Genomic DNA, 25,166 nt, shown 5'->3' with positions numbered 1-25,166 from the left:
CACTTGCACAAAGCCTAATGGGATTTGCCATCATTCCATCAGAATGTCTTTGGAACCCCAAGTGGGTAGGCAATGCACTTTTAGCATAGCAATAGGAATGTATTTTTTTCTGCTGGAAACGTGGCAGAGAGCTTCTCTTCTCTCCCAGCAACACTCCTCTTTAAAGGACAACCCAAATCAAGTACCTGGATGGATTTTTATGCATTAGCAAGTCTAGAGTTCTCAAATTCTGTTCGTCTGCAACTCTGTGCACAATTTAAGCAGCATTCTCAATTAGGAGAATGTTTACATAGAAAGCTGTATTTGCTTTATATCCAGCTTTTAGTTTCTCAACTCTGGGGAATATACTTTCTCTTTTATGTTTGGGGAGTCAGGGATAAAAACAAAAAATATGAGCTTGTCTCATTGTTGAGAAGTAAATTTTTTTATAGAAAGCTTGTCCCATTTCCATCTCCATTCATACAAGAACACAGCCCAGAATTACTAGGAATTTATCTAACTCTGTATTGGACAGAAAGCTCACCTGCTCCAGGGAGGTTTTACTTGGTGGCCACACTAGTTCTGCGGACTGGAAAAGTGAAATGATCCCCAGGCCCAGGGAAATACCAGAACTACTGAAGTATGGCAATTAAATAGAGAGGGTTCTGGTGAGTAAAGCAAGAGGAATGTAAACCTGTGGTCTTTCTTGCTGATTTGTAAATTAGAGAGCCAGGTGCTTCAGTAATGATGCCTTGAAACTCCAAGCTGCATGGCACAAAAACATCTCCTCTTAAAAGGTTTCTACCTACAGGTTGTCCTCTCCCACCCATTCTCACAAGCCTGAGCTTGGCCTCCTCTGCTCCAGTAAAATTACTGTACCTTTTCTACACTCACACAATTAGTAACTGTGCTTCCTAACAGGTGCTGTAGTTTTCAAAACAGCTGTATCCACAAAGGGTCTGTGTACACAGACAGATGCATCCTCAGTCATCCTTGTTGTGTCTTCCCTGCTCTCCTAGGTGCCTGTGGTGTTTTCTCTGGGCAGGGACTACTGTCACTGAGCAAGCTGGTGTTGCATATGCCTAAAGCTGAATCATGACAGGCAGTTCTGAATTTTCAATAAAAAATGACCAGAAAGGTGATTATTTTATTATTTTTTAAGTAATGAACACAGAAACAATAGCAGTGATTAAGTCACAACAGGCTTAGCCTAATAGTAACCACAGCATTAATGCTTAATACAAATGTAACAGAAATGACAAGCATGTTAACATTATTCATTCTCAGTCAATGAACAAAAGTGTACAGTAAGGTCAGCATTAATCTGTTAAGAATGCTCCAAAACCAGCTGGCCAGTGTCCTCCAAAGCAGAGTGCTTGCTGCCAGACAGGCTGGGGTGCTACTGTCTGCCCCTCCAGGCAGCTGCACTCCTGGGCTGCCATGAGCCCTGCCTCTTCCCCCATTTCTGCCCATGGTTCTGGCATTCTCCGCTGTTTGTTGGGGTATCAAAGCAGGATGTGCTCAAATGAAAAAGAGCTGCAGTGCCATGGGCCAGCCCTCACATGCTGTGTCCCCTGGGTGGTGCAGGGATGCAGCCCCGAGCTCCGGGCTGGCTCCACTGATAGTGTGTGACCTGTATCAGTCTCTGCTATTCAGACTCTCCCCACCCTCTCTGACTTCCTTGCTCCATTGATAGGACATTATTTTGGAGCTGTACCACTTTTAAGATGCTTTCTTTTACATAACACTCTTTAAAAGGAATCCTGTAACACAAAATAGAAATCTTACTTTTGTAGGAGGGGGGTTCTTTCAATCCACCCCTTCCATCTCCTAGTTCTTGTTCCGTACCTTCCTCTTTTTAAAAACATTTGCTTATGCGTGTACTTTGCCCCCTGGCTCTTTATGGAAGTACCAAAATGACACTCAAAAGAATAACTTGCATTTGGTATTGTGTTCCTGGCCGCTCTTGGTCTGAGCAACATAGGATAAACTTCTCAGCTAGAACATTTTCATAATCACAGGGAGTGCTACACCCTCAAAACTAAAATTCATCAGTCTTTTTAGAACCAGACCAGAGGACATCAGTGTGAACAAAGCAGTAGTCTCCATCATTCTTCTCATTAGGATTCCTCCTAGGGTACCACCAGCTGCTGTGTCACGTTCACTGTAGAGACAAGAGAAGACATCAGCTTGCATACTGTCTATTCTACAAGTTTTGATGGGGATGGAAAAAACCCCAAACCTACAGCTTGCTCAAGCAGGCTTTTTCTCCCAAACCCACTTACTAAGGCCTCCCCTACTCCTTCTCATCTAGCTCATGATGTTCTGTTGAAAAAAACGCAAATAACAACACAAAACCAAACCACAACAAATAAACCTATCACCCCAGGAAAGTGTTGCTAAGTGTTTACCACTAACTACTAACTACTTTTAATCATCTTTTTATTACTTACAGCAAAGCAAATCCATTGCCCAAAACCACAGATTTGTGCTATCAGGCCAGGATCGGGCACTCCCAGGAACAGTACAGTATGCCCCAAGCAAGACGTAACAAGGTACTGACTATTTGCATACCACCAGACTTAAACAGTCCAGAAGTTAGAACTTCCTGCAAAACTAAGGCCACAGTTTCACAACAAGCCATCCTCTGCAGCAATGCTGCTTTAGGATATTCCCTGTCACCCCTGCTCTGCAAGCCCTGTAGGTTTGTGGGACAGCACTGAGCTTGAATAGGAAACATGGAGAGAGGACTCAGTGACTAAGCCAGTACATCACAGCCTAAGACAACTTCCACCCCACTTCATTCCCACGAGAAACACACCGGTGTAGTTGTCCTGCTGACTGGGCCTTCCTCTGTCCGGTGCTTCCCAGAGCGCGGCAGCTCTGAACTGTCCCGGTAGTCCTGGCCCTTGGAGTTCTGCATGTCCAGCACCGCCTGGCTCTTGGAGGGAAGGGGCGGCTTGTTCTGCTGTCCCTGGATGCTTGGGCTGACTTCAGCCCTTGATGGCTTCACGATTTTTTTGAGCAGTGCTGAGTTTTCCAGTGGTGGTGTCATCTTCAGTTTGCCTTGGCTCTTTTCCCCTATATTCTTTTCTTCTGATTGGCTGGAGCAGGTGTAGGACCGGAATCGCTGTGTGGGCACCAGGAAAGGTGGTGATGGCTGTTTGCCAGAGGTCTTGCTGCACTCAAGCTCCTGTGGCCTTGTGAGATGATAGCTCTGCTCAGGCAGTGGCGGCTGCTCTTTCTTGAGGGCCTTGGGGTATTCCTGCTCTTTCTTGGGGGCCACCTTGCCCTTGGAGCCCATCGAGCCGTACAGTGGGTTCTCAAACATCTCTGGCCTTTGCTGCCCCTCCTCCTGAAGCACAGGCTCTGCTGTGGATTTCCCCACATCAGGCGGCCTACAGTCATGGAAGCAGGGTGAAAAGGAGATTTGTGAAGAGCAGGCAAGAGAGTCACTGACTGATTTAGAGAGAACAGCAAATAAGTGTAAACAAAATAAACTGACTGCCTAATGGGGCAACAGGAAAACAATTCAGCTCAGGGAGAGAGAACAGAAGTGTGCATTGTTTTTACTTTGTTTAATCATTAGTAACATGGCAGCAGAGAGCCGATATGTATGGCATTGTGTAAACTCCCTGCTAGACTAGTCATGTCAAAGGGATGTTTGGCTTCTTTTTAAATACAGATAAATTACTGAGCCAAACTGTGCCAGGTCCTTTGATGACTCTATGACACACACAAATCTGATTTTGAATGTTAGTAAGAATCTTCAGATCTAGCAGACAGGATGGAAATGGTTGTCTGGAGGCTTAAAATAAGAGCTTACATCATACTGTGGCATTTTACAACTAGGTCAATCTCCTCTTGCTCCCACTGCAGCACGGTATTCCTAAGGAAGGGATAAATCTCCTTAATGCGCCCAAATACACAGTGTAAAAGTAATAACTCTGCTGTATTCCCAGTGGAGCCTTTTGAGCTGCGGCTCAGCCTGGAATGACAGCGCAGCTGTACAATGGGACACAGCAGGTCCTATGGGTTTGGGTGAATCGACCTGATTTGGGCAGGTTTTCACCTGGAAAGTACTTAAAAGATCAGCTACAATATCACTGAGCAGAGTGGAGTAGGGGTGAGTAGTACATGTTCTTTGGGTGTCTTCAAATTAGTTGTGCTCCGTCCTCAAGGTGTTCTCTGGCAGTCAGTGCATGTGGAAGTAGAGATCCATGATGAGCAGAGAGCCATGACGGAGCACTGTTGGGTACAGAACAGACCCGAGCAGCGCTAGCAGCTCCGAATCCTGTGAGTTCTGGCTTGCAGAATGCCACATCCATTTACGAGGGAGCTCTAGCCCACCTCAGAGAGCAGCTGTCACTGTGAAGAGGTCTGCACACATGTACTAGGGTGAAGTAGCCTCATCATTTCACTAAGCTGGGAAAGTATGGGATATTTTCAGTTGCCAGATGGAAATTCTACATCAAGGGTAGTGATAGAGGCAACACATAGAGTCTAGCTTCTGTAGCAAGCTGGACATTTGTGCAGTGCAAGTAGAAAATTCAGTGAAAGCACTGCACATATAACACATGAAAGAGCTCTCCTTCCCATCCAGGGGAAAGATCTATGCCACACTCCCCCCTTTTCTTCTTTGTTATTACAGCCAACTTTTACTCCTCTCCTCTCCTCTCCTCTCCTCTCCTCTCCTCTCCTCTCCTCTCCTCTCCTCTCCTCTCCTCTCCTCTCCTCTCCTCTCCTCTCCTCTCCTCTCTTCTCCTCTCCTCTCCTCTCCTCTCCTCTCCTCTCCTCTCCTCTCCTCTCCTCTCCTCTCCTCTCCTCTCCTCTCCTCTCCTTCTCTCTTTAGTGAATTAAACCTACATGTGTCAGGCCGAGACTGGGGTTGTTCTGTCTGGAGAAGACTCCAAGGAGTCTTCACTCCAAGGAGTCATCACTGTGGCCTTCCTGTGCCTAAAGGGGACTTACACAAAGGAGTGAGAGTGCAGATAGTGAGAGGACAAGGGAGAACAGTTTTAAAATGAAAGAGGAGAGATTTAGGTTAGATGTAAGAAGGGTGCTGAAGCCCTGGCACAGGGAAGCTGTGGCTGCCTGTGGTGGTTTTGATTGGCCCAAAACATCAGTGAAGTGTTTTTAACATCTAGGAGAAATTTGGACTCCTCAGAAGCTGTTGTAGTAGGCCTGGGGAGGTGTCTGAGGGGTGGGGTGTGGCACAAAGATGGCTCCTGTGTGTCCTGAGTGCAAGTTCTGGAAGTTTTTACATCAAGTCCAGCAGAGCCAATCTCTGATAGCTCTGAAAGTGATGGACATGCTGCTGGCCAAGTTTGGGCCAATTGGAGGTGCTGGTTACGCCTCTGTGAAAACATATTTAAGAAAAATTCAAAACATAGCAGGCGCGCACTTCTTTCACTTCTTTGTAGTTGGAGGAGGAGGAGGTGGAGGTGAAAATATGTAGAGGGAGAACAGCATGGAGAGTGCCAAGGTCAGTGAAGAAGGTGGGGGAGGAGGTGCTCCAGTGTTGGAGCTGAAAACCTTCTGCAAGCCACAGTGAAGGCCATGGGGGGGCAGGAGGTCCCCCTGCAGCCCATGGAGTCCACAGGAGTGCAGAAATTGTGCCCACAGCCCACGCCAGAAGGGCAGGTGGATGCCTGGAAAAGACTGTGAACCAGTGGGAGTCTCATTTAAGAGTTAAAACTGCAAAGGCCTTGCAAGGGAGAGAAAGGCCTTGCTCCTGGGATGGAAGCAGCCTGGCCTCAGCTTGAGAGAGTCTGCACACCACCCTATGGACAAAAGAACTCATGTTGCAGCAGAAATTCGGGCGGGATGTTGCTCGTGAGACTGGACCCACGCCAAAGAAGTTCCCAGAGGACTGTCTCTCGTGGGAAGGACCCCTGGCTAAGTAGAGAACCTCTTTTCCTGATTGGACTGACCAGAGGACCCCTCAACCTGCCCCTGTCTGTGTTGCTGGTTTGGAAAGAGGGAAGGAGGGGGGGGTGAGTGCAGAGACTGCTTCTTAAGAGGGTGGGGGTGAGAGCAGAAAACTGTCTGGAGAGAGAGAGAGAGAGAGAAACAAGTAGAGATAAAGAGTATTTGTAGTAGAAGAATTGTAGTGATGAATAAATTTGAGAATCTGCTCTGTGGACTGAAAAGAGACCCCACACCCTGCCCCCCCCCACCTGGCTTGTGGATTGTAAAGGAGGAAAGGGGGTGAATACTATAGGTTCGTAAGAGGGAGGGGGGAATGAACAAAATGATGTATGAAAAGTTTATTTTTGCCTTGCATTTATCCTCCAATTCTGTTAGGTAATTAAACACTTTTTGCAACTTTAAGCTTGAAGCCTGTTTGCCCTTTCTCGTGCGTCCTCCTGGCAGGGTCCTGTCTCAAACCCACGACACTGCCCCACCCCTGGAAGTCCCCAAGGCCAGGTTGGAGGGGGCTTGGAGCAACCTGATATATAGTGGAAGGTGTCCCTGCCCATGACAGGAGGTAGCATGAGATGACCTTTAAGGTCCCTTCCAACCCAAACCATTCTATGATTCTAAGATTCCATGATTTAATTGTAAATTTAAGTTATATATATCTTTGGCCTTCCTTTCACAAAAGTCTGAGGAACAATTACACTAGTTTTCTTTGCGTGTGTGATGTCTGCACTTGTGACCTTCACTTATGTCTTTCTAATTCTAGAGATAAAATATGGAAAAAATATGCTGCACCTTGAACTCTTCAAACAGATAATGAAACACTGACTGTGCAGAATGACAGGAGAGAGGGGCCCAGCCCCAGTGCAAAACTCAAACACTCACAGGTGCTCTTGATTCCGACTACAGATGCTTCTGTTTGCTGTAGGCTGGAGGGATGGTTTTGGAGATAGAGGTGACAAGGAGGGAGATGTGGAGGATGACTGACTCTGCCCCATTAGGGAGGTGTTCTCTTTGGGCTGCTGCTCACAGTTCCAGAGGGAAGGTTGCTGCTCTGGTGAAGATGTGTGCTTAAGCTGGCAGGTTGCAGAGGGCTGCTGAGAGAAGGCAGCCATGCCCAGGTAGTTGGGGTTGCTGATGTCTGTGGGGGTGGAGCTGCTCAAGAGAAGAAATATTGTTAGGGAGGTACATGCACAAATGCATTTGGGGTTTTTGGCTGCCTGCCAGCTACAAAGGAGTTAGTGCCCACTAACTGCTTAGATTCAATACCATCTATTTTGGTTTTTTTTTTACTCTTTTTTTTGTCACTGTTGCTTCAGAATCAGGGAGTAAGTGGGAGTCTATGACTCTTGGAAAGGAAAAGCCAGGCATTTTGAGCACAGCTTCCCACCCCAAGCTGTCAGAGGTAAGGCAGCAAGGTTACCGTAAGATATCCTCCTTTCCCAGGCTGTCCGGAGAAGGGACAGCACTCCCCCAGTAGCGAGCAATGGCTGCTGCCTCTCTGGCCATCAGATGAGCAGACTTTGACTTTCTGTTGGAAATAAAAGGGCCTTTTTTAAGTGGGGGCAGGGACCCAGTTTGGCTAATGCATTCTCAGCTTTTGAAGCTTTGGGCACAGGAGCATTGCCCAGCCCTGACCAGAGAGCTACAAAGAACCTTCCCAGTGCTCACCACACCTGTTGATACTGGTCCCACAACAAGCCCAAGCTCCATTTATGGAGCCAACCATTTTCCTGGAACAGACTTACCCACTTGCCCTTTACCTGTTAGTTTGATCCCAGTCTTTGTTAGGGTCTAAACTGCTGATATTCTTTGGTTTCTGACCAGTGATTTCATCACGCTCAATCTTGACAAAATCTGAAGGAAAGAAAGGGCACACACAGCTGCAGAGTCTGTCTGCCCAAGTTTTCTGTGTTCCTGTGTCCATTAAGGCATCTCTCTGTCCATCAGAGTGATGGACGGTTTTAAACAGTTGTTACTGTTATGTTTTCAATTGCCCATTAATACATGTCATGTCTTGCTGACAGAGGAAGAAAAGTATATCTTGAAATACAAAGGTCATGATCCATCAAAGAGCCACATACAGTCATTTCACCATCCAAATTTATAGCAAACGCTATGAGCCTGAATACTCTGAATGAGAACAACAGATAGCAAGGTGAAAACAGCAAAATTTGCGATCTTCTATCTCCTTAAGAGCCTCACATGTTTTATGCAGCTGCTCCCCAGGATGATGGGAACAGGGAGAGCTCATCATGGAGCCACTACAAGTGGAAGGTATCTGCATTCAGTAAAACCAGTGTTGGTGGCAGAAAGGGGGCTCTCTGAGTCTGCCAAACTTACTTGAATGATGAAAAACCCCAAGGAATCCAATTGCTCTGACTTTCTGAAAGAGTACAGGTATGCTCCTGAGAGCTAACCATACTCACACTTCCTTGCACTCAGCATCAAAAGCAGTTGCCTCTCTGTCACTACAGGGACTGCAGAGGTAATTTTCAATTCCTTGACAGTTATCAGAAATCTTTTGAGGTGAGCATTCTCTAGGGTGAGTGTTGCAGAGATGATAACGTTCCTTACCATACAGTTTCTCTCTCTGTTTTCTGTGTGACGTTTGTAACTTGATTTCACCTTGGAAGACTCCTGTTTTCTCTCCATGGTGTGTCAGCACAGTATGGATAGGAGCTAAGGATTCTGTTGCTTCTATTCGCAAGGCAATGCAGCCTTCCCCTAAAAGACAACAAGTAGACAATGAGGCTGGGACTGAGAAGCTAAGTACTGAAATCTTTTGTGTCATCTACTGTGGCTAGCACAGGTCTTTCCCATGAGAACTTTCTCCTGTGTTTTATAAACAAAGATAAAGTTTGGATGTTATTGAAACAGTGTCTCAAGATTTGGACAGTTCAGGCCTGGCCAATCTGGCCTAGGGGGAGGTTTCTGACTGACCAATCTGGGTGACCTCTGAAAAGTCTATATAAGTTGGAATCAAAATAATAAATCTCTTTTTTCTTGCCACACTGAGAACCCGGGTCCTTTCTCTGCTAGCGGCTCAACAGCGACAATCTACTACACTGCACCAGGTCTGTGACTACTCCAGAGAATCTGCTTTGGATCACAGTAAGGAATGTAATATCTCCTGAGAAATTAGGGGCATTTATTTCACTTCACATATGTGTGAAGAATTTGGGCATTGAAGATACCTGTATGTGACTTCAAGGTTCCGAGCTTCCACTCGTGATAAGGAAAATATGAGCCTATGGCTGCTATTTCAGTTTATGGGATTTAGGCAAAGAGCTTTCAGTGGACAAGGACTGCAGTCTCTGGCTGGTAAGAATGTGGGACCCAGCAGCATTGCCAAATACTTTTCTGTAGCCAGGAGAAATGCCTCAAGTAAGTGCAAGTGAAACAGGATTTGTATATTCTGAATAAACATATTCAAGCATGCTGACTCCTGATTTAGTTCCTGTGAAGGCCTTTCTTTTTAAGCCACTGCTCTTTCAGAGCTGGTAAAGCTCACACAGGTTGTTGCTTTGAGTTCATATTCCTTTAATCATAATTACCTCACAAAATATTGCCCACAGTGTATTTCTGTGTATGTTTAGTTCTAAACCATAGATGTTCTGTCTATAGAAGTTACTTCTGTTTTCTCCCACCCTTTCAGTAGTTTGGAAGAATCTAAGTAGATTTTGATTCATGAGGAACTTTAGAGCTAAGCACTTACCATAAGATTCGTCACTGTCTGATGACTTAATGCTGATCAGGATGTGTTGATCCAGTAGGTATTCTGGGTCTGAAATGATTGGAGTCAGCTGCAAAGACAAGTTAAGGTGGGTCAATACAATAGGTGGTTGACAGGAGCACACTTCTCCCTGGGACACAGTCCCAAATGAGGAAAACTCTGCTGGATTAACCCATGAGAGTATCATGCCAGCTCCAGGATGAGCCTCTGATAATGTCTGGAGATCTGTGGTAGAAAGTTGCATACTTTGAGTCCCAGCACAGCAGATGGAATGCTGCAAATTTGACACTCACGGGATGAGCTGCAGTTTTCTCCTGTGGTCCAGGACTGAAAATTGCCTGAGGAGGGAGGGATCTGGACTCTGATTACAGTCTGTTCCCAAAAATATAGCTGGCTGTAGTTGCAGTCACTAACTGTAGAGCCTTTCCCCAGTCTCTCAATGTAAGCTGCTCTTTCCAAAGTCAGAACTTCTTTTGGGCTACTTAGAAGGGTTTAGACATGCACATTTGCTCCAAATCTAGGAGCTCCTGTAGTTCTTCCAGCTCCCACCACGCCAAGAAATGAAGAACAGCTCTGATCTCAAGGAGAGGACTTGTGTCTGACACTGACACACAGAACACTACTTATGGCCACTGATGTTCTTTTTAACATGGGTGTAAAATACTTAATCAACTCTTCTAAAATATATCAAGACAAAGCTTTGGCTGACTGGGCAAAGAAACTCCAGGGCAGAGTTACTCTTTAAGATGTTTTATTTTCCATTTAAAACTAAAGAAAATGGGCCTACTTAAACCAGCATTATATTAACTAAAAATGTGAGAAAAAAAAGTCATGGCCTTGAATGGCATAATCACACCAGCAAAATTCTTGATAAAGATGTAGTACACTGGCATGAAAGTCCTTTACTGCAAACAACATACTCTGTTTAGCCTAAGCCCATCTTGCATTCTTACAGTCCCTTTGAGTGTAAGTAAGACTACAACAATGTTCCTGAAAAAAATATTTATGTAGGTAAAAGACCTAACATTGCTTATGCGATGAAAGTGGAAGCTTCTCTTCCATATGAATATGGAGGCATAGTCCAGTTTACCTTTGGAAGTGCCTCGACAAACTTTACCACAAGCTCCCCTTCATTCCCATCCTCATTTTCTCCTTCCTGGCTCTTTACAAAGCCTGCAAAGGGACAAGAAAGGAGTTTACCAGGAGAGAGACAGAAAGAACTGGGCTACAAATCCTTTTCACTATGTCTCCAAAAAGCCTACGATTATTTTCCTACTTGGATGCAAATTTTAAGAGTATTAAGAAGATATAAGTCTGAGCTTTGGGTGAATGTTTACACAGTAAATCTGAAAGTAATTTTGCCGGAGCATTGTTAAATGGTTTTATTTTACAGTTAAACTTGGCACTGAGGAGCTCAGTGCATACATGGACCAGAGGATAAGAACATGACAGCTCTTCCTACGCCACTCAAGATGGCACACTTTTGAAATTCTAATTTAAGATTTGTAATACACTGTTTCCATAGAAATTTATGCAAATTTTGATACAGCCAAAAAATAATCTTTTATGGAACTGTTTTTGACACAGCGCTCTGACATGCGATAATGTGATGAAGCATCCACCACTTGCTGTCCCACTTACAGGAGCAGTCCTGTGATGCAGAATTGCTTTTAAAAAAACCCACAGCAAGGGCTTGTAGGCTTGTGTTACATAAACAGCATGGACTCAGCCCCACAGCACGGGGGCAGGCAGTGAAATCTGCAGTGCTGGTGGGTACACGGTCCCACTTACAGAGTCACATCATTAGCGTTCCTTTCACTTTTAATTGATCCTCTGACTTGTTCTTTGTTAAACCAGGTTAATTCAATTATTTTAAATTATTTTTGCTAGCATAAAGCAGATGCTTTATTTTGAAATCACCTGATAATTTGTAGCAGGCACAATTGAAAATTTATTCAATCATGTCTTTGCTATGTAGCCATTTTCTATGTGATAAGCAAGAACAATGTATGTTTCTCATCAAGAATGAAATCATCAGATTGACAAACAAGGTGGAAAAAATGTTGGAAGGCTACATGTCTAATCATGCTGCCTTGGCTGTGGGGTTTGGATTGTATTGCTGACAGCATAGATTACTTGTAAACTACAGCAAATCTTTAGGACACCCCTTTTTTACATTGGAACAAATTATCCACACAGCTATTTTTTTAGATCAAAGCAAGAAGAGGGGGAACTAATTCAAACATGCAGAAGACTTTGAGAGAAACAATGAAGATGGGCAAACCCATACTTTCTAAGCAGCTAGAGTGAAACTCAATGTAGAACTTGGTCTGGGACTTGGTCTTCAGAGTAGCATAGCAGTGCAGGAACTCTATCTCCCCTTGGGAATCTGTGTATTTGGAGTCTAGGAAAGAAGAAGGGAAAATAATGGCACTTTCAGCAGGAGATAAAGAGAGGGCATTTTTGAGTGGGCTTTTAAAGAGTCAGATTTTTCTCTCAGCATGTACTGAGAAAGCACTGCATTCTGTATCCAAGGTGAAGACGGCACACATGCACCCAACCCAACTGACCATTTTTGGAAACGAACTGTGAGGTGACTCCCACTTCAAAGGTGGCAAACACAGGACTGTGGTCACTTGTCATGATGTCAGTGGTGCAGCCTGCCAGCAATAAAGGGAGGACGGTTACTGTCCTGCTCCAGGGAGATCACTGCTACAGAAATATTATTCAGTAATTTTCTAGAAAACACAACAGCTGCTCTGTTAACTGTCTCCAGTCATAAGTGTTTCTCTACATAAACTCATGTTAGTACACAGTAATGTAACTGTTCTGTCAGAATACAGAAAGATTTGGTTAAGGGACACAAATTTACTTTATTGTTTTGCAGGTGACTGTCAGTGTTAGATTCCTCCAGTACAAAAAAGTCCTTACAGGCTTCCTGGTTACCTCTGCAACATGCATAGCTAATATGGCAGGAAATCACACAAGAATACACTGGTGCTACTTTAGCGCTACAAAGCAATTCCTGGCCCAGGGTTAACAGGGAGTGAGCAAGGCCTGATTGGACCTAAGCACACACTGAGTTCCTGTGTTCCTGTCATTCCAGAGGTGCCTTTTCAAGCCCACAGCTCAGTATAATGGGCTCTGTGATCAGATCAGCCTGCTTTATCCCTAAGAGACTTTCACAGCTCTGCTCCCAGTGCATGCATAGGAAACCATGAACAGCATACTCAGATGTTCAGTCCTACCTATAGTCGATGACATTTCAGGAACTGCTATTTGAGTCTTTTTTAAAACAGGTTTTGTGGGCTTTTTATCTTCCCTGCACTGCACTTTTGTGATGCTTCTCAGCAGGAAAGGGAACAGGCTCTTGGTACCACACAGTCCTTCTGGAATATTATTTGATACAAGAGATGTGTTTGCAGCTTCAGTCTCTGCAGACTGGACTGTGCACACAGGGTCTGTCCTGCTGGACTCACTGTCAGGAGTTCCTGGTGGTAACTGCACAGCAAAAGTGGTGGTTACTGCCAAGAAATAACTGGTGTAAAGTGATTCTACAGCATGGCCTGAAGTTGGACAGCTCCAGCTGTCCAGGTGGTGTTCTGCATATAAAAGAATAACAGAACGAATTCCCAGCCCTGTAATGTTACAGGCAGCGAGATTTTGGCTCCCTTCTGCCTGGTTTAACATCAGGTCCCTCTATGCTGAGTGCCTCACAGTGCAGGGAGGTCCTACAGACTCTGTTCTGAATCATTTCCACTTCAAACTGTTTGTCTTGCTAGCAACAATCTGTTCTCTACCCACCATAGGACTGACACACAATGTGCACCATCGGGTAGGATTTCCAGAGCACTCGATCACACCAGGATGGCAAATTGTACTTCATCTGCAAACCAGAGGAGAATTATGTCAAGAATGGAAAGGACCAGTTCACAAAAACCCAGGAAATTCATTTGCCCAAACACCACATATTTTTGTTAAGTCTTTTGGTTTGTGTTAAATCCTTTTAAAACACTTCAAGGACAGAAAATGCAGAGATTTGTTTAGGTCAATTTTTTCTGTAGGAGCTGCTGTTACAGCTTTGCCATATGCCTCTGAAGGGAAATCAGTTTTCACCTACCCCTGTAGCTTTTTGCTTGGTGTAAGCATACTTTTCCCGGGTGCCTCTCTCAAAGCGGTAGGTTGGAGCAAAAGTAATCTCCTCTTCCTCTAAAACAGGGAAAGAGATCTGTTACAGCTTGGCCATTGGGAACCCTCACTTGGCAAGAGAGCCCTGCCCCATGCTGGAACTGGCAGAGAAAGCTGGGGCATGTGGCAGAGGAATCTGCCAGCCAGCACAGGACCTCACCGAACTGCAGGAACACCTTTTGGTCTCTTTTCTCGAGGAGAAGCTGGTCAAAAGCCAGCAGCTCTGAATACTGCTGCTGCCTGATCTTCTGGACAATATTCTCTGCTTCCTGCCAACAGGGAAACAGAGAGCTACAGATGATGCAAAACCTTCTTATAAATATTCCCTTTTCTGATAAACTGGTGAGTGCTCCTGAACTGTTTGACAGAGCTGTACCCCCTGCCACTTCCCCACCCATCCCTTCACAGAAAGCTGTAGCCTTTGCTCTGTGGCTGAGCATTTGTCTATCAAAACAGGTATCAAAATGCCCACACATCCCCTACACAAGAACTCACACACTTACAACCACATGCACATCAACACCAGACTTGGTGTTTTCTCCCACCTACTGAAACCTATCCAGTATTTATGATGGCTCGCCTGTTCCTGAAGGCCTTTTTGAGACATTCCAAGCTCACCAAACAGAGCAGATCTCTGGATTGAGCCATTCAGGGACAGATGCTTGTTCACAGTGGGATGGAAGGCTGGGAGGTTTGGGGAACTGAGGCTGCCTGAAGCACCAAAGTGTGCCAGATGGCATTCCTGGGTCCATTAATCCTTGGAGAAGGCAAAGGGGATTTCCTTACTCTCCCTCAGCTGGAGTCACACTCACACCCTGGGGATCCCTTTTTTCTCTCCTCTTTTTGCCATGTTGCCCTAGATTGGAGGAAGAGAGCACTCCTATAGCAACAGTGTGCTATCCCTGCAGAGCTTCCCACAGCAACCCGCACCGTTGGGGGCTGTTCCACACGGTAGTTCAAGTCTCCCAGCCAAAAAAGATGAGTAAAGCGATGAGTGATGTTAAATGGACTCAGTTTCTTATCTCCCAGTGTCAGGAAGCGCAGGATGTTCGTGTAGTTCTGGTTGCGTCTGTCAAGACAAGAAACATCTGCCTGACATCCTAAATTGCCGTGTAATTTCCAAATGCCTGGGATGGCAGAGGCTGCAGCTTTACCAGGTGGAAACAGCTCCAGAGGAGCAGATCAGAAACTGAGAACTTGGCATGCCAGCAGACAGGCCCAGGAAATGTGCTCCTGAAGCCACTTCTGCTGCCTCCTGGGGCTTTGCTTTTCTGAGCTATGTGTTCTAGAAACCCAGCATTAGATTGTTACCTTCAGATTCCAGCAGCAAACACATAACTAGATTTTGGCAGCTCTTCCAGGCCCTGGGGAACCCTTCCATAGAAGTTAACTCCATCAGTGGAAAAGACCCTGTGCAGAAATCCCACACCAAACACCCTGTGCAGAAATCCCACACTATCTGTTTCCTGGCCTGGGAAAGATGACAAAGCCAGACTCTTTCATTTCAATTCCTCTTCACTTTCGAAACTACTCCTTCCAACTGCTCCAGCTCCTCCCAGTGGGGGCACAGATCTCCTCCCACTGATGTCAGGATCTTTGCCTTCCAGTCCTGCACTGAGCAGAACCTGCCTAATCCACGAGCACTCATTTCGCAGCTGAGTGTAGAGAATTAGACACTGTGGGGATATTCTTGTGCTATGTCTCCCTGCTGGTATTCCTGAGGGATCTTTCTGAGCTGTGCCCCAGAGCTCACAGCGCTGCCTACAGTGAGGAGGAAGACAGTCCCCTTCAGCACATTATTTTGGGATGGGAAAAGCCTTCCCACATTTCTCCAAAACACTGTAGATCAGGGAATTGTTTTCCTCATGTCGGCTTTCATGATAGGTCACACAAGTGTGGTGTGAGACTTTTACACCCGGCTCTGAAATAATTTTGCTGTCCCTTTCTCCTGCATCCATGTGGTATGGCCACCTAGCAGAAGTCCCTTGTTTAAATGTCCTCCCAGGAAACATTAAACAATTTTTTATGGCCAGGAAAACATGTTTGTGCCTGTCTGGTGGGCCCTCCTTCCCAACATGGGACAGAGACTTTCACTCTGGGTCAACAGCCATTTTTGAGAGGGGAGGATGTATCTTACCTGTGTTTCTTTTCACTTCCTGAAGTCAAATGGCTGTTAACAAACCCAAAGGAGGTTCCATTAAACATGAATGACACCCCCACTGCTCCTTTATTACCTGGCAAAAGAGAAGCCAAAAATGTCAAAAAATCAATCCACCTTCAGGCTGAGTTTAAGAGAAGATAATAAAGCACCTAGCACATGCAAAGTGAAATGGAGGATGGAGAAGAGAAATTGACTTAATCAGCACAGAAAAAAATAGTGCATACAGCACAGATTGTGGTAACAAGTTTTTAAGGTGGGGGTAAAAAAATTAGTTGAAGTGAGAGAAGTGGAACTTCCCTCTGAAACCCAAGAAAGAGCAATCCAAAAGTGTTTGCTGGGAATATAAATAAATAAATAAATGTGCTAAGTATACACACAAATAGATTGCCTCTCTTACAGGGTAAGATACAAGCAGTGCTATTGGGATATAAGTTTAGTAGTGTGACATAAATGTTGTCCAAAGTGTGTTGTGGAAGAGCTGTTCCATGTGGGCAGAGCAGATCGCAGCCCTCTGTGCAGGACCTGCCCATGCCTCACCCAGCGTGTTTGCAATGCCTGTCTTCACATTGGCTGTACAGATGTGGCTGATGCGGTTCTCATGTTCTGGCTTGGCCAGGACAACGATCCTGATGCTCCAGAGGGTGTGGATAGCTATCTGCAGGGATGAGAACAACAGAGGTTATATTTCTGCAAATACCTGCAAGCTGCACTGTGGCTGCAGCCTTCCTGACTCCTTCGGCAGCACTTCCAGAGAAGTTTTCTAACTGTGCTCAGGATTTGTTTTTAGTCATTTTAATCAATGCTGAGAGGAAGGACCTCACTATTTTCTGGTCCTTTTTTCTAGTTAATTTTTAGATTGTCTTGCTTGCACAAAATAGTTTCCCAATCACCATGAGAGTTAGAAGTCCTGTGGCTTTCCAGATAAGTTTAGACTTGTTTCTTGACATCACTGAAACTCATGAATGTCCAAAGCTGGTCTTAATAAGGTTCAGTTTCTCTTATGACTCTGCCTGTGTACTGTTACGTCCTACTTTAAAAGTGCAAAGAGGTTTCACAGTCTCCTCCTTTTTGAAAGTCAAAATAACACCAGCAATTGACTGGAGTGCTCAACATCTCCCCTTGCTCCTAGGCTGGCAGGGTCCCTGCTTTGGCAGTGGAGGGGTCACTGTCCATAGCAACAGGCCCATCTAGCCAGCTCCAGGAGAGCATCTTGTGGAGCCCACCAACACATTCAGTTCGCTCTCCCTCACCCAAATGCAATGGGAGGGAAGGGGAGGAGGTGCAGGCAAAATCCCACTTATTCCCATCTCTTTTATTTGTGCAACATGTACACCCCTCATCTCCTTGAGTTCCATGCAATAGCTGGAGTAACCCCTCACCACTTTGAAGCTAATACTGGTGATTTCCTGCAGAGATTGTCGTAGAGTCTCCAGCCATTCCTTCTCCCCCTGGGCATCCTCCTGGGTGCCAATCACATAGATGTCATGAGGGATGTAGTCAGCAGTGTCATCACGGGTCTTCCCCTGCCCCTTGGAGAGGAACCAGGAGGTGATCTTCTTTGGTGGGGGGGCTGCACCTTTTATTAACACATCAAACACCAAAGGAAGTCAGAGTATGTTCTGTCAAAACCAGGATGCAGATAATACATGGGGACAGAAAGGATGGGCTTCACATCTCGTATCACTTTTATATCAGCCAGGGCACACTATTCTAAGATGACAAAGATGTTACCCCCACCTGAGTCACTGATAAAGGAGTGACTCTGCTTTAACCACCTTCCTCTGGTTCATTAGCTTTCCAAGGCCAAGACTAGCCATGGGTAAAGGCAGAGAACTGTACTCCTCCTGGCCTGCCACTGCCTTGACCTTTTTCCTTAAAGATGGCCAAGACAGCTCAGGTCACAGCAGCTGAACCAGAGTTCTCACCCATAAGGGAGAAAAATAACCTAAATTCCACTGTCCTCAACTACATCCTGTCCTGTTCTCTAAATACCACAGACACTCAGCTCTCTTCCCAGGCTGGACATAAACCGTCCCTAGTCAAATCAGAGCAGCTGATGTGTAGCTTATGGAACTGCTCCCGTCCTTTCCGCAAGGTGGAGGATGATGTGCACTGCTGCACCGGCTTTGTGCCAGCCACAATTTCCTGTCACTGGAGCACTCCTTCAGTACCCAACAGGGACAACTTCATGGTCCTTTGACTGGAACCATGAGAAGTGTCAAACCACATGCAAGAATAAGTCTAGATATCAGTTCTTCCCCTGTCCCAGGGGGAGGACAGCCCTGGTGTACCAACCTGCCATGGAATACACAGTGTCTGGAGTTCATCAAGCCAGCTGAGCACACCTTTTGGCAGTGTCTGAAGGAGTGCCCATGGCAGAGGGGAGTTCATACCCATATTCCAGGTCCCAATGAAAATGGTGATCATATCTGGCTCTGGTTGCTCGGAGTGTTTATTCTTCATCTGCTGCAGAAGCTGGCAGAACCCTTCTCTCTTCTAGACAGGGAGGAGCAGAGGAAATTAATGAGATACTTAACTCCTCCAACACGATCTCTTCAAAAACTGGCTGAACCAGGAAATTCCCATCACACTTGACAAGCGTATTAGCTCTCTACTATCCTGAAACCTTCCAAGAGGCTGTCTTTCCTGTGGTGCTTTCTTAGGCATTTAGCTTGTGCATTACTTTAACAAATGCCGAGCTGGTCAGAAGAAAGTATTTTCTTCCCTGTTTTTCTACATGAACATTTTCACAGCTGCCATCTAAACTCCTTGCTTCTCCTTGCTGCTTGCTCTGTCCTCCTTCCTCAGTGACAGCACTTAAGTGTCCAGTATCTCCCTTTACACAGTACACTTGCGCATTTTCTGGATGTTTCCAGAACAAAGGAGAAATTTATTTTTTACAAAGCCAACTACCATCTTCAACAGTTTCTCTTTCTACCAAGGAATGCCCCAGGTTCCACTCCCACTTGGGTACCTGCTCCAGGCTGGCAGGAAAGAAAGACCATGCATGTACCTTAGAATCAGAAAAAACATATTCCTTCCGTTGTGTTTTTTCTTTTTCTGTTTCCAGAACAATCACCAGCTTGTTTGGAAGCTTCTGGGACTTGATGAGCTGCAAGACTAAACAGGGGCTGGGTGTCACAAGCTGCAGTCACTGAAATAAGGGTCCCACCAAAATGAACAGAACCCTGCTCAAACGCTTGGCATTCTCATGGTCTTTTCTGTCTGAAGCTCACTTTGCCCTGCACACCTGCATTTTAATGTTGCTTAGTCCTGTTTCCAATAGGAACAGATTTGGACTCTAAGTGAAGAGGACCCCCAAAACTATTCTGCCTGGAGCTCTTTTCCATCCCAAGCCTCGCAGTCTGAAGTGAAGCCCTGACTTTTTGCAGGCAATCCCCCTGTATACTGAGCCAGCCTACATGTTCCTTTTCCATCTCTGAAGGTGAATGTAAGACCTCATTTGGTGGTAAAGGTGATTCCTCCTATCTAAAATAGCAGCTAAGTAATTATGAACACCAGGTGGAGAAAGGTATGCATGAAAGCTCATCTTTTCAATTACTGCCAGCAACAGGTTCATTTTCTAGGAAGAGAGAGCACAAGGGCATCATCTACTCTCTGATAAATCTCTTCAACTCAACCTCAGTAAGCAGTTTGTTCAGACAAACAACAGAAAAAGGGAAGTTGTTTGAATCGGGCAATCACAGACCAAACTGGCATTGCTCATGATGAGAAATACCAATGTATGTACAAAAAAAAAAATCAAAGGAAATTCACTGAAAAATGTTACTGAAACTGAGTGTCTGGCTTTTTACCATCAAAAATCATCACAGAAGGCAGCATGCTCCTGCAGAATGCTGGGGTTTTTTTCAAAGTGACATATCTTTTCAGAAGAAAAATGGTCCCATTGCAACCAGCTCTGTGGGGAACCTTCTACCAAAACCTGCTCCCTTGCAGTGCTGATTCCAGTGTCTTCATTTAGACCTGGAAGGCACACCTAGAACAATCTGCGAAAGCTGGTTATCCCAGTACTGAGATATATATCTGTGTCTTGCTGACTGGTGCTCATGCAGCTCTCAGGACCTAGCAGAACTCCCTGCCCTCTGGGCCAAACCTTGCCCTGAGTGGGGCTGAAGGGAACCCTCCCCATCAACCAGGGACCCAGAGTCTAGTCCAGCATTTGCAATATTAAGCTGACATCTTACTTTTTTTGTGGCTATAAAACTTGTCTTCTGGACCATCCTTAGATCTCTTGATAATTAGTTTTCCCATTTCCACATCCACTTTGAGTTGTATTTTTGAGAAAATTCCTAGGGAGTCAGCTTTCACCTAGTGGAATACAGAGAGGTTTTCCATGAGAGACCTTCTACACTTCAGTCACATGTATTACAAATGCAGCACTTCCCTGAATTCCTGGACACATATCATTACGCCAGTCTCACTAGACATCTCTTAGGCATTTTCATGGTGCTAAACAGCATCCAGGAATAGCTTTTATCTCTGTGGCAGCACAGCAAATTTTCCAGAAGCTGAAACACTGATATAAATCTGCATTACTGTCTTTCCACATTATGATCAGCATCATTAAAGAAGTACATTTACCTCAAAAGTGACAGGGGGAATAAGGGAGCGCCGGTGTGTTGAATCAGGACCTTCAATCAACAGTGTTTTCACCTGTAAAAGGATTACATGAAATTTATTGCATTTGGTGATTCTGCACTACATTGAGACTAATGAAATCAGAACAAAGCAATCTTACTGTGGCAGAGCACTGCACTGATGATGAACAAGAAACAGTAACTAGAGGCAAAAGATGATATAAAATAGCTTGAAAACTCTACCTTTTCTTCAATAGAAGACAATAAAGAAATCAGCTGGTTGAGTTTCAATACAATATTGCCCGGACTTGCTTCACCAAGCATCTGAAACCACAGCACAGGAACAAAAAGAGAGAGGGAGATGGGTGATTACCAAACCCCCAGAGCATGGCCTGGAGTGCAACCCCAGGAATACCTCACACAGAGCAAGGAGCAGCACTTGTAGCTTTGCACTCTGATCTGTAACGAGCAGCACAAAAGCATGGAACATGAAGAAGTGTGGGAGGGTGGAAGGACAAATCTGCAAACTTTCCATAGGGTAGAGGCAGCTGGCCATGCAAGGTAGTCAGCTTGCTGCTGGGACCAGGTTTGCATGATCAGGCTGGGGCCTCAACATACAGAAGTCTTAGACTTTTGGTTTTCTGGCAGGGAAAAGAAGGTGATGGGGACATAAGTGGGTTCAGAAAAAGGAAGGATTTGGCAGTGGAACATCCTGGAGTGAGGTTTAGTAAAAAAGAAGTGTGCAATACCAGACCACATTCTGAGGGAGGATGGAGAGGTGGGAGTCCTCAGGCACTTTCCTCTTGGACTGGAAGGGGGAGCAGGTGGAGGGAGCTATGGGATAAGTGAAACTGCGGGATAGAACTCACTGTGTGCCCTCTGCACTGCAGCAGAAAGAGGCTAAAGACAACAGAAGTGGCGCGTGCCCACCTGTACCCCGCTGGCCATTGCTGCACACCAGAGCCATCTCTGCCCCCACTGACAGCCACCTGTCCTGCTCTTCCCACCTCCCAGCCCCCTTACCTGGGAGCGCTGATGGGTACTGGGGTGCTGCTGCTCAAACACCTTCTGGATGGACTCCAGAGATGGGAGAGTCCTCGAGGCCTCACTGGGAACAGAGATACAGCAGAAGTCTAAGGCTGTGGCCAGGCTCCTGGGTCCATTTGCACTCATACAAAGCCACACATACGAGATGATGAGTATACATTCACACTGGGCACACGTCCACACTGGGCCTGCCCTCACCATGTGCCCTTCAAGCTGCAGGATGGGTGATGGAAGCAAATCCCAGCTGCTTGGTGACACTGCCAACAGGACAGTGTGAGTCAGGCAGCTGACTTTGCCTTGCAAAGCTGGAACATGGCCGTACTGACTGCTCCTCTGGTTTTGCTTTGGAGGTTTGAACTTCCTAAATCTCCCCAGAAAGGTATCCCAGTCTGGGCCAAACCTGCGGATATAGTGTACAAGCAGCATCAACCCAACTATGCCAACTTGTAGGTCCAAGTGCACTCAAATGCCTCAGAGCCCAGGAGAGCGTGGTGCCTCTGAACGCTACAGCTGTGGGAGCACCTCAGTTCTGTACAGGGCCTCTGCAGCTGCTGAGACTGCTGGGGACAGTGCTGGGGACAGTGCTGGGTACTCTGTGCAAAGACAAAACTAATTATTAGATATTAAATCTCATATTAAATATGCTCTTATCAGCTCACAGAGGAGCTGAGCACAGGGAGGGGGTGGGAGAAGCAGCCTTTGATCTCCTGAGCAGAACTGTTTGCAGGTAACAATGAGATTCCTCCAGCACTTCCCAATAAGATTCCACAGGATGCTCATTTGTCAAAACACTGCTGTGTGAATTTGGCACGGAAGCTCCATGCTGATAATGACAAGACTTATCATAGCAAGGCCAGCCAGGGAGCACAGATCAAAAGGAAGTTGATGGTGGCAAGCAGCGCTAGGATGCTTGCACTGTCTAGTCAATGGTGGATATTAATGATTTCCCTCAGTTTCCTAAGTCTGAATAGAGTGGATTTTATTCCCTCTTTGTTGGAGAAAGTGCTCCAAAGTAAAAGCATGCCTGCCTGAAAATTAGATATTTGTCTAGTGCATGGATGACTAATTGCCTAAATTAAGCATTCATCTCTGACATTTCAGTGTGAAAGACTTGCTGTGGGACACATAGGAGAACAACGCTCTTGTAGGAATCTGGTTCTGCTGGTTTTATTCCTCCAATGCCACTATTCAGCTCTGGATCACCTATGGCCAGTGTCACTGCAAACAGCTCTGGCCCCAAACCCATTGGTTTCTGCAGCAATGGAGTCAGACCCCAGGAGGCTGCAAGCAGTTGCAGGAACATTGGGTGAAGTTTAGTTTGAGAAGAGTTAATGGATATTTACTATGATGTGCAGGCCATCTCTTGAAAACACACCAGCAGCTGTTCAAGGCAACTCAGGAGTGATTTCTCAAGGGAAAAACTGCCCTCTGTTTACAGTGCAACCGTGTTGGCTGTATGTGAGGTGGGGGAAGAGTTTCTGTGGGTGTTCAAGCTCAGCAAAACCACAGGATGGTTTTAATGACACTTGTAATTTCTTTTGTTTTCTTCTCTTGACAGTACAAATATCTTTAGTGATCTTCATTGAAGTGTCAGAAGCCTGTGTGTCCACATGCAGTCGCACAAGTGCTGGTATCAGAAGTGCTTGAAAAACTGCCTTAAAAGCCCTATGTGTGAATTATCCATTGAGGGAGAATAATCAAGAACATGCAGAGCAGCAATTGATGACCAAATAATGGCTCCAGACAGTGGCAGGTTGAATAGGCCACTATTCGTGTTTTTCACTTGAAGCTGAACAAATCCCCTTGCATGGGTAGTCCCCGCTCTCTCTGAGTCAGCTTTCCAGCTACTGGAGGATTCCCCTGGCCAAGAAAACCCTTGTATGGCAATTTATTTAGCACAGAATGCCTCACAAAAATACCCACCAGCCTTACAGGTCTTGGTTTTGTTTAATTTCCAGTATGAGATCTCCCAGAGAGAGCAGCCTCTGCCCAGAGCAACTGTTCCTTGGCCCCCAGGCTGTGATAAGGAGATGTGCCATGGCTGTCCTGACCCCTTTGGCCACTGCTAGCCCTGGAAGTAGTAGCAGCAGAGCTAAAACCAGCTTTCCCAACCTGTGATGAATACAGGGGTCTGGTCCTTTCTGAATTAATCAGGGATAAAGGGCAAGGGAAAAGTTCACAAACTTTGCACTCTGGTCTGCTGTGGCCCAGCTGTGCTTGAGCTCCTTGGCCAGATGTGCATCCTACCCCTGCCCATGGACAATACCCAAACTGCCAAAGGCATAGACTCTTCATAAATGGTTGGTCCAGCTCCTCTCCCAGCCTCACTGCTCACTATAAGGTCTTTTCTTCTGACCACTGAGCAGCTCCAGTACTGTCGCCTCCGCCTTTCTCAGGTCAGCAGTCACTACCCACCCACAGCCTGGGGTCACAGCACTGAGCTAAGGCAGCCAAAGGGCGCTGGGTGCTCCTTTCTCACAGTGGCAGCAGTGTGTCTGAGCGTGACCCTGAGAGATGGCACGGCTGGGCTCTGCAAGGTAAGGAGAAGCCAGAACACAGATCATAAAACCGTCACGTTCACAGCAAGTCAGTGTGGCTCCCCAGCAGCTGAGCCAACCCAGCCACAGATAGTCTGTGCTGCACACTCATAACCCTCATCACTGCCAGGAAATTCAGAGGAGCTTCAGCTCCACTGCAAGAGCGCCACTGTGCCAATTAACATTTCTTCTGGGTTTTTGTTTGGTTTTTAAAAAATTCTCAAATAGTGTGAAAGTAACGGAATTGGACTTTAAAAGAAGACACCAAGAAGCAGCCTAGGAATTATCTGTACCTTCAGCTGGAATTCCCTGCACAGCTGAAGGAAGCTCAGGGAAATAAAAACTAAATTTAGGGAATGCCACTGACAAATTTTGAGTTTAGAATACACATAAGGGAAGTAATCTTAAACCCTAGACAACCTCAGAGATTACACCTGAAACAGTAGGACACCCAAGCATGTGATTATTAGCCAGTTGAAGGTAAGCAAATAGTTTGGTTGGATGGTAGAGATCCATTGAATGTGAATAAAGAGGGAGAGGTTCCTCAGTGAGATCTGATGGCGACTGAAAGCAGCCACAGCCTGCAGTTCTGGACCTTCATGAAAAAAATGAGAAGGCAGCTCCACCAAACCAAAATAATGCAGGTATGAGGAGAAAATGCTGGGGAAGGGGAGAAGAACTGCATGAGGACATACATTGCCATAGCTTTGTGCCGCCACCAGGACAGAGGGCAGGTTCTAGTCCTTTGCTGGGTTTGTGGTGGTGCAGTGTCCCTACACTCACCAGGCTTCCACCAGCAGCAAAACTCACCCAGCTCTGCTCTAGGATGTCACTTTGCAATGTCCAGTCACCAAAACCCCTACAGAAAATCTGGAAATATTAAAGATGTCCTGGAAGTTGAGGGAATTATGGCCATGTTGCATCTTCTTTATCTTATCACTTCATGTGCATTTATGAGGAGTAGGATTGTGGAACCCAGATAAGCTGAGGTAGAATAA

General features: G+C 45.8%; 1 protein-coding gene across 4 annotated transcripts in view; it reads right to left on the bottom strand.

The window, feature by feature from the left end:
• Positions 1-1,092: 1,092 nt before the first annotated feature.
• The window catches only part of INPP5D (inositol polyphosphate-5-phosphatase D), a 56,207-nt gene continuing 32,133 nt past the window's right edge, over positions 1,093-25,166 (bottom strand). For 2 of the 4 annotated variants that reach the window (XM_085070026.1, XM_085070029.1), the window contains 24 exons: positions 21,608-21,692; positions 20,828-20,908; positions 20,589-20,660; positions 20,192-20,315; positions 19,000-19,106; positions 18,380-18,482; positions 17,366-17,562; positions 16,524-16,641; positions 15,963-16,059; positions 14,756-14,894; positions 13,986-14,094; positions 13,758-13,846; positions 13,442-13,523; positions 12,208-12,297; positions 11,928-12,041; positions 10,728-10,810; positions 9,620-9,707; positions 8,479-8,628; positions 7,665-7,758; positions 7,325-7,432; positions 6,787-7,056; positions 3,806-3,868; positions 2,801-3,377; positions 1,093-2,143 (listed from right to left, as the gene is read on the bottom strand). In XM_085070026.1, coding sequence (XP_084926152.1) covers positions 2,141-2,143; positions 2,801-3,377; positions 3,806-3,868; positions 6,787-7,056; positions 7,325-7,432; positions 7,665-7,758; positions 8,479-8,628; positions 9,620-9,707; positions 10,728-10,810; positions 11,928-12,041; positions 12,208-12,297; positions 13,442-13,523; positions 13,758-13,846; positions 13,986-14,094; positions 14,756-14,894; positions 15,963-16,059; positions 16,524-16,641; positions 17,366-17,562; positions 18,380-18,482; positions 19,000-19,106; positions 20,192-20,315; positions 20,589-20,660; positions 20,828-20,908; positions 21,608-21,692 — 3,043 coding nt within the window. In that variant the 3' untranslated portion in view covers positions 1,093-2,140. The other 2 variants (XM_085070028.1, XM_085070027.1) reach the window with 2 other exon arrangements.

The sequence above is a fragment of the Lichenostomus cassidix genome, chromosome 9, assembly GCF_008360975.1.
Source record: "Lichenostomus cassidix isolate B80296 chromosome 9, HeHo_3.0, whole genome shotgun sequence".
Lineage (NCBI taxonomy): Eukaryota > Metazoa > Chordata > Aves > Passeriformes > Meliphagidae > Lichenostomus > Lichenostomus cassidix.
This window is presented reverse-complemented; position numbering and strand designations above follow the sequence as displayed.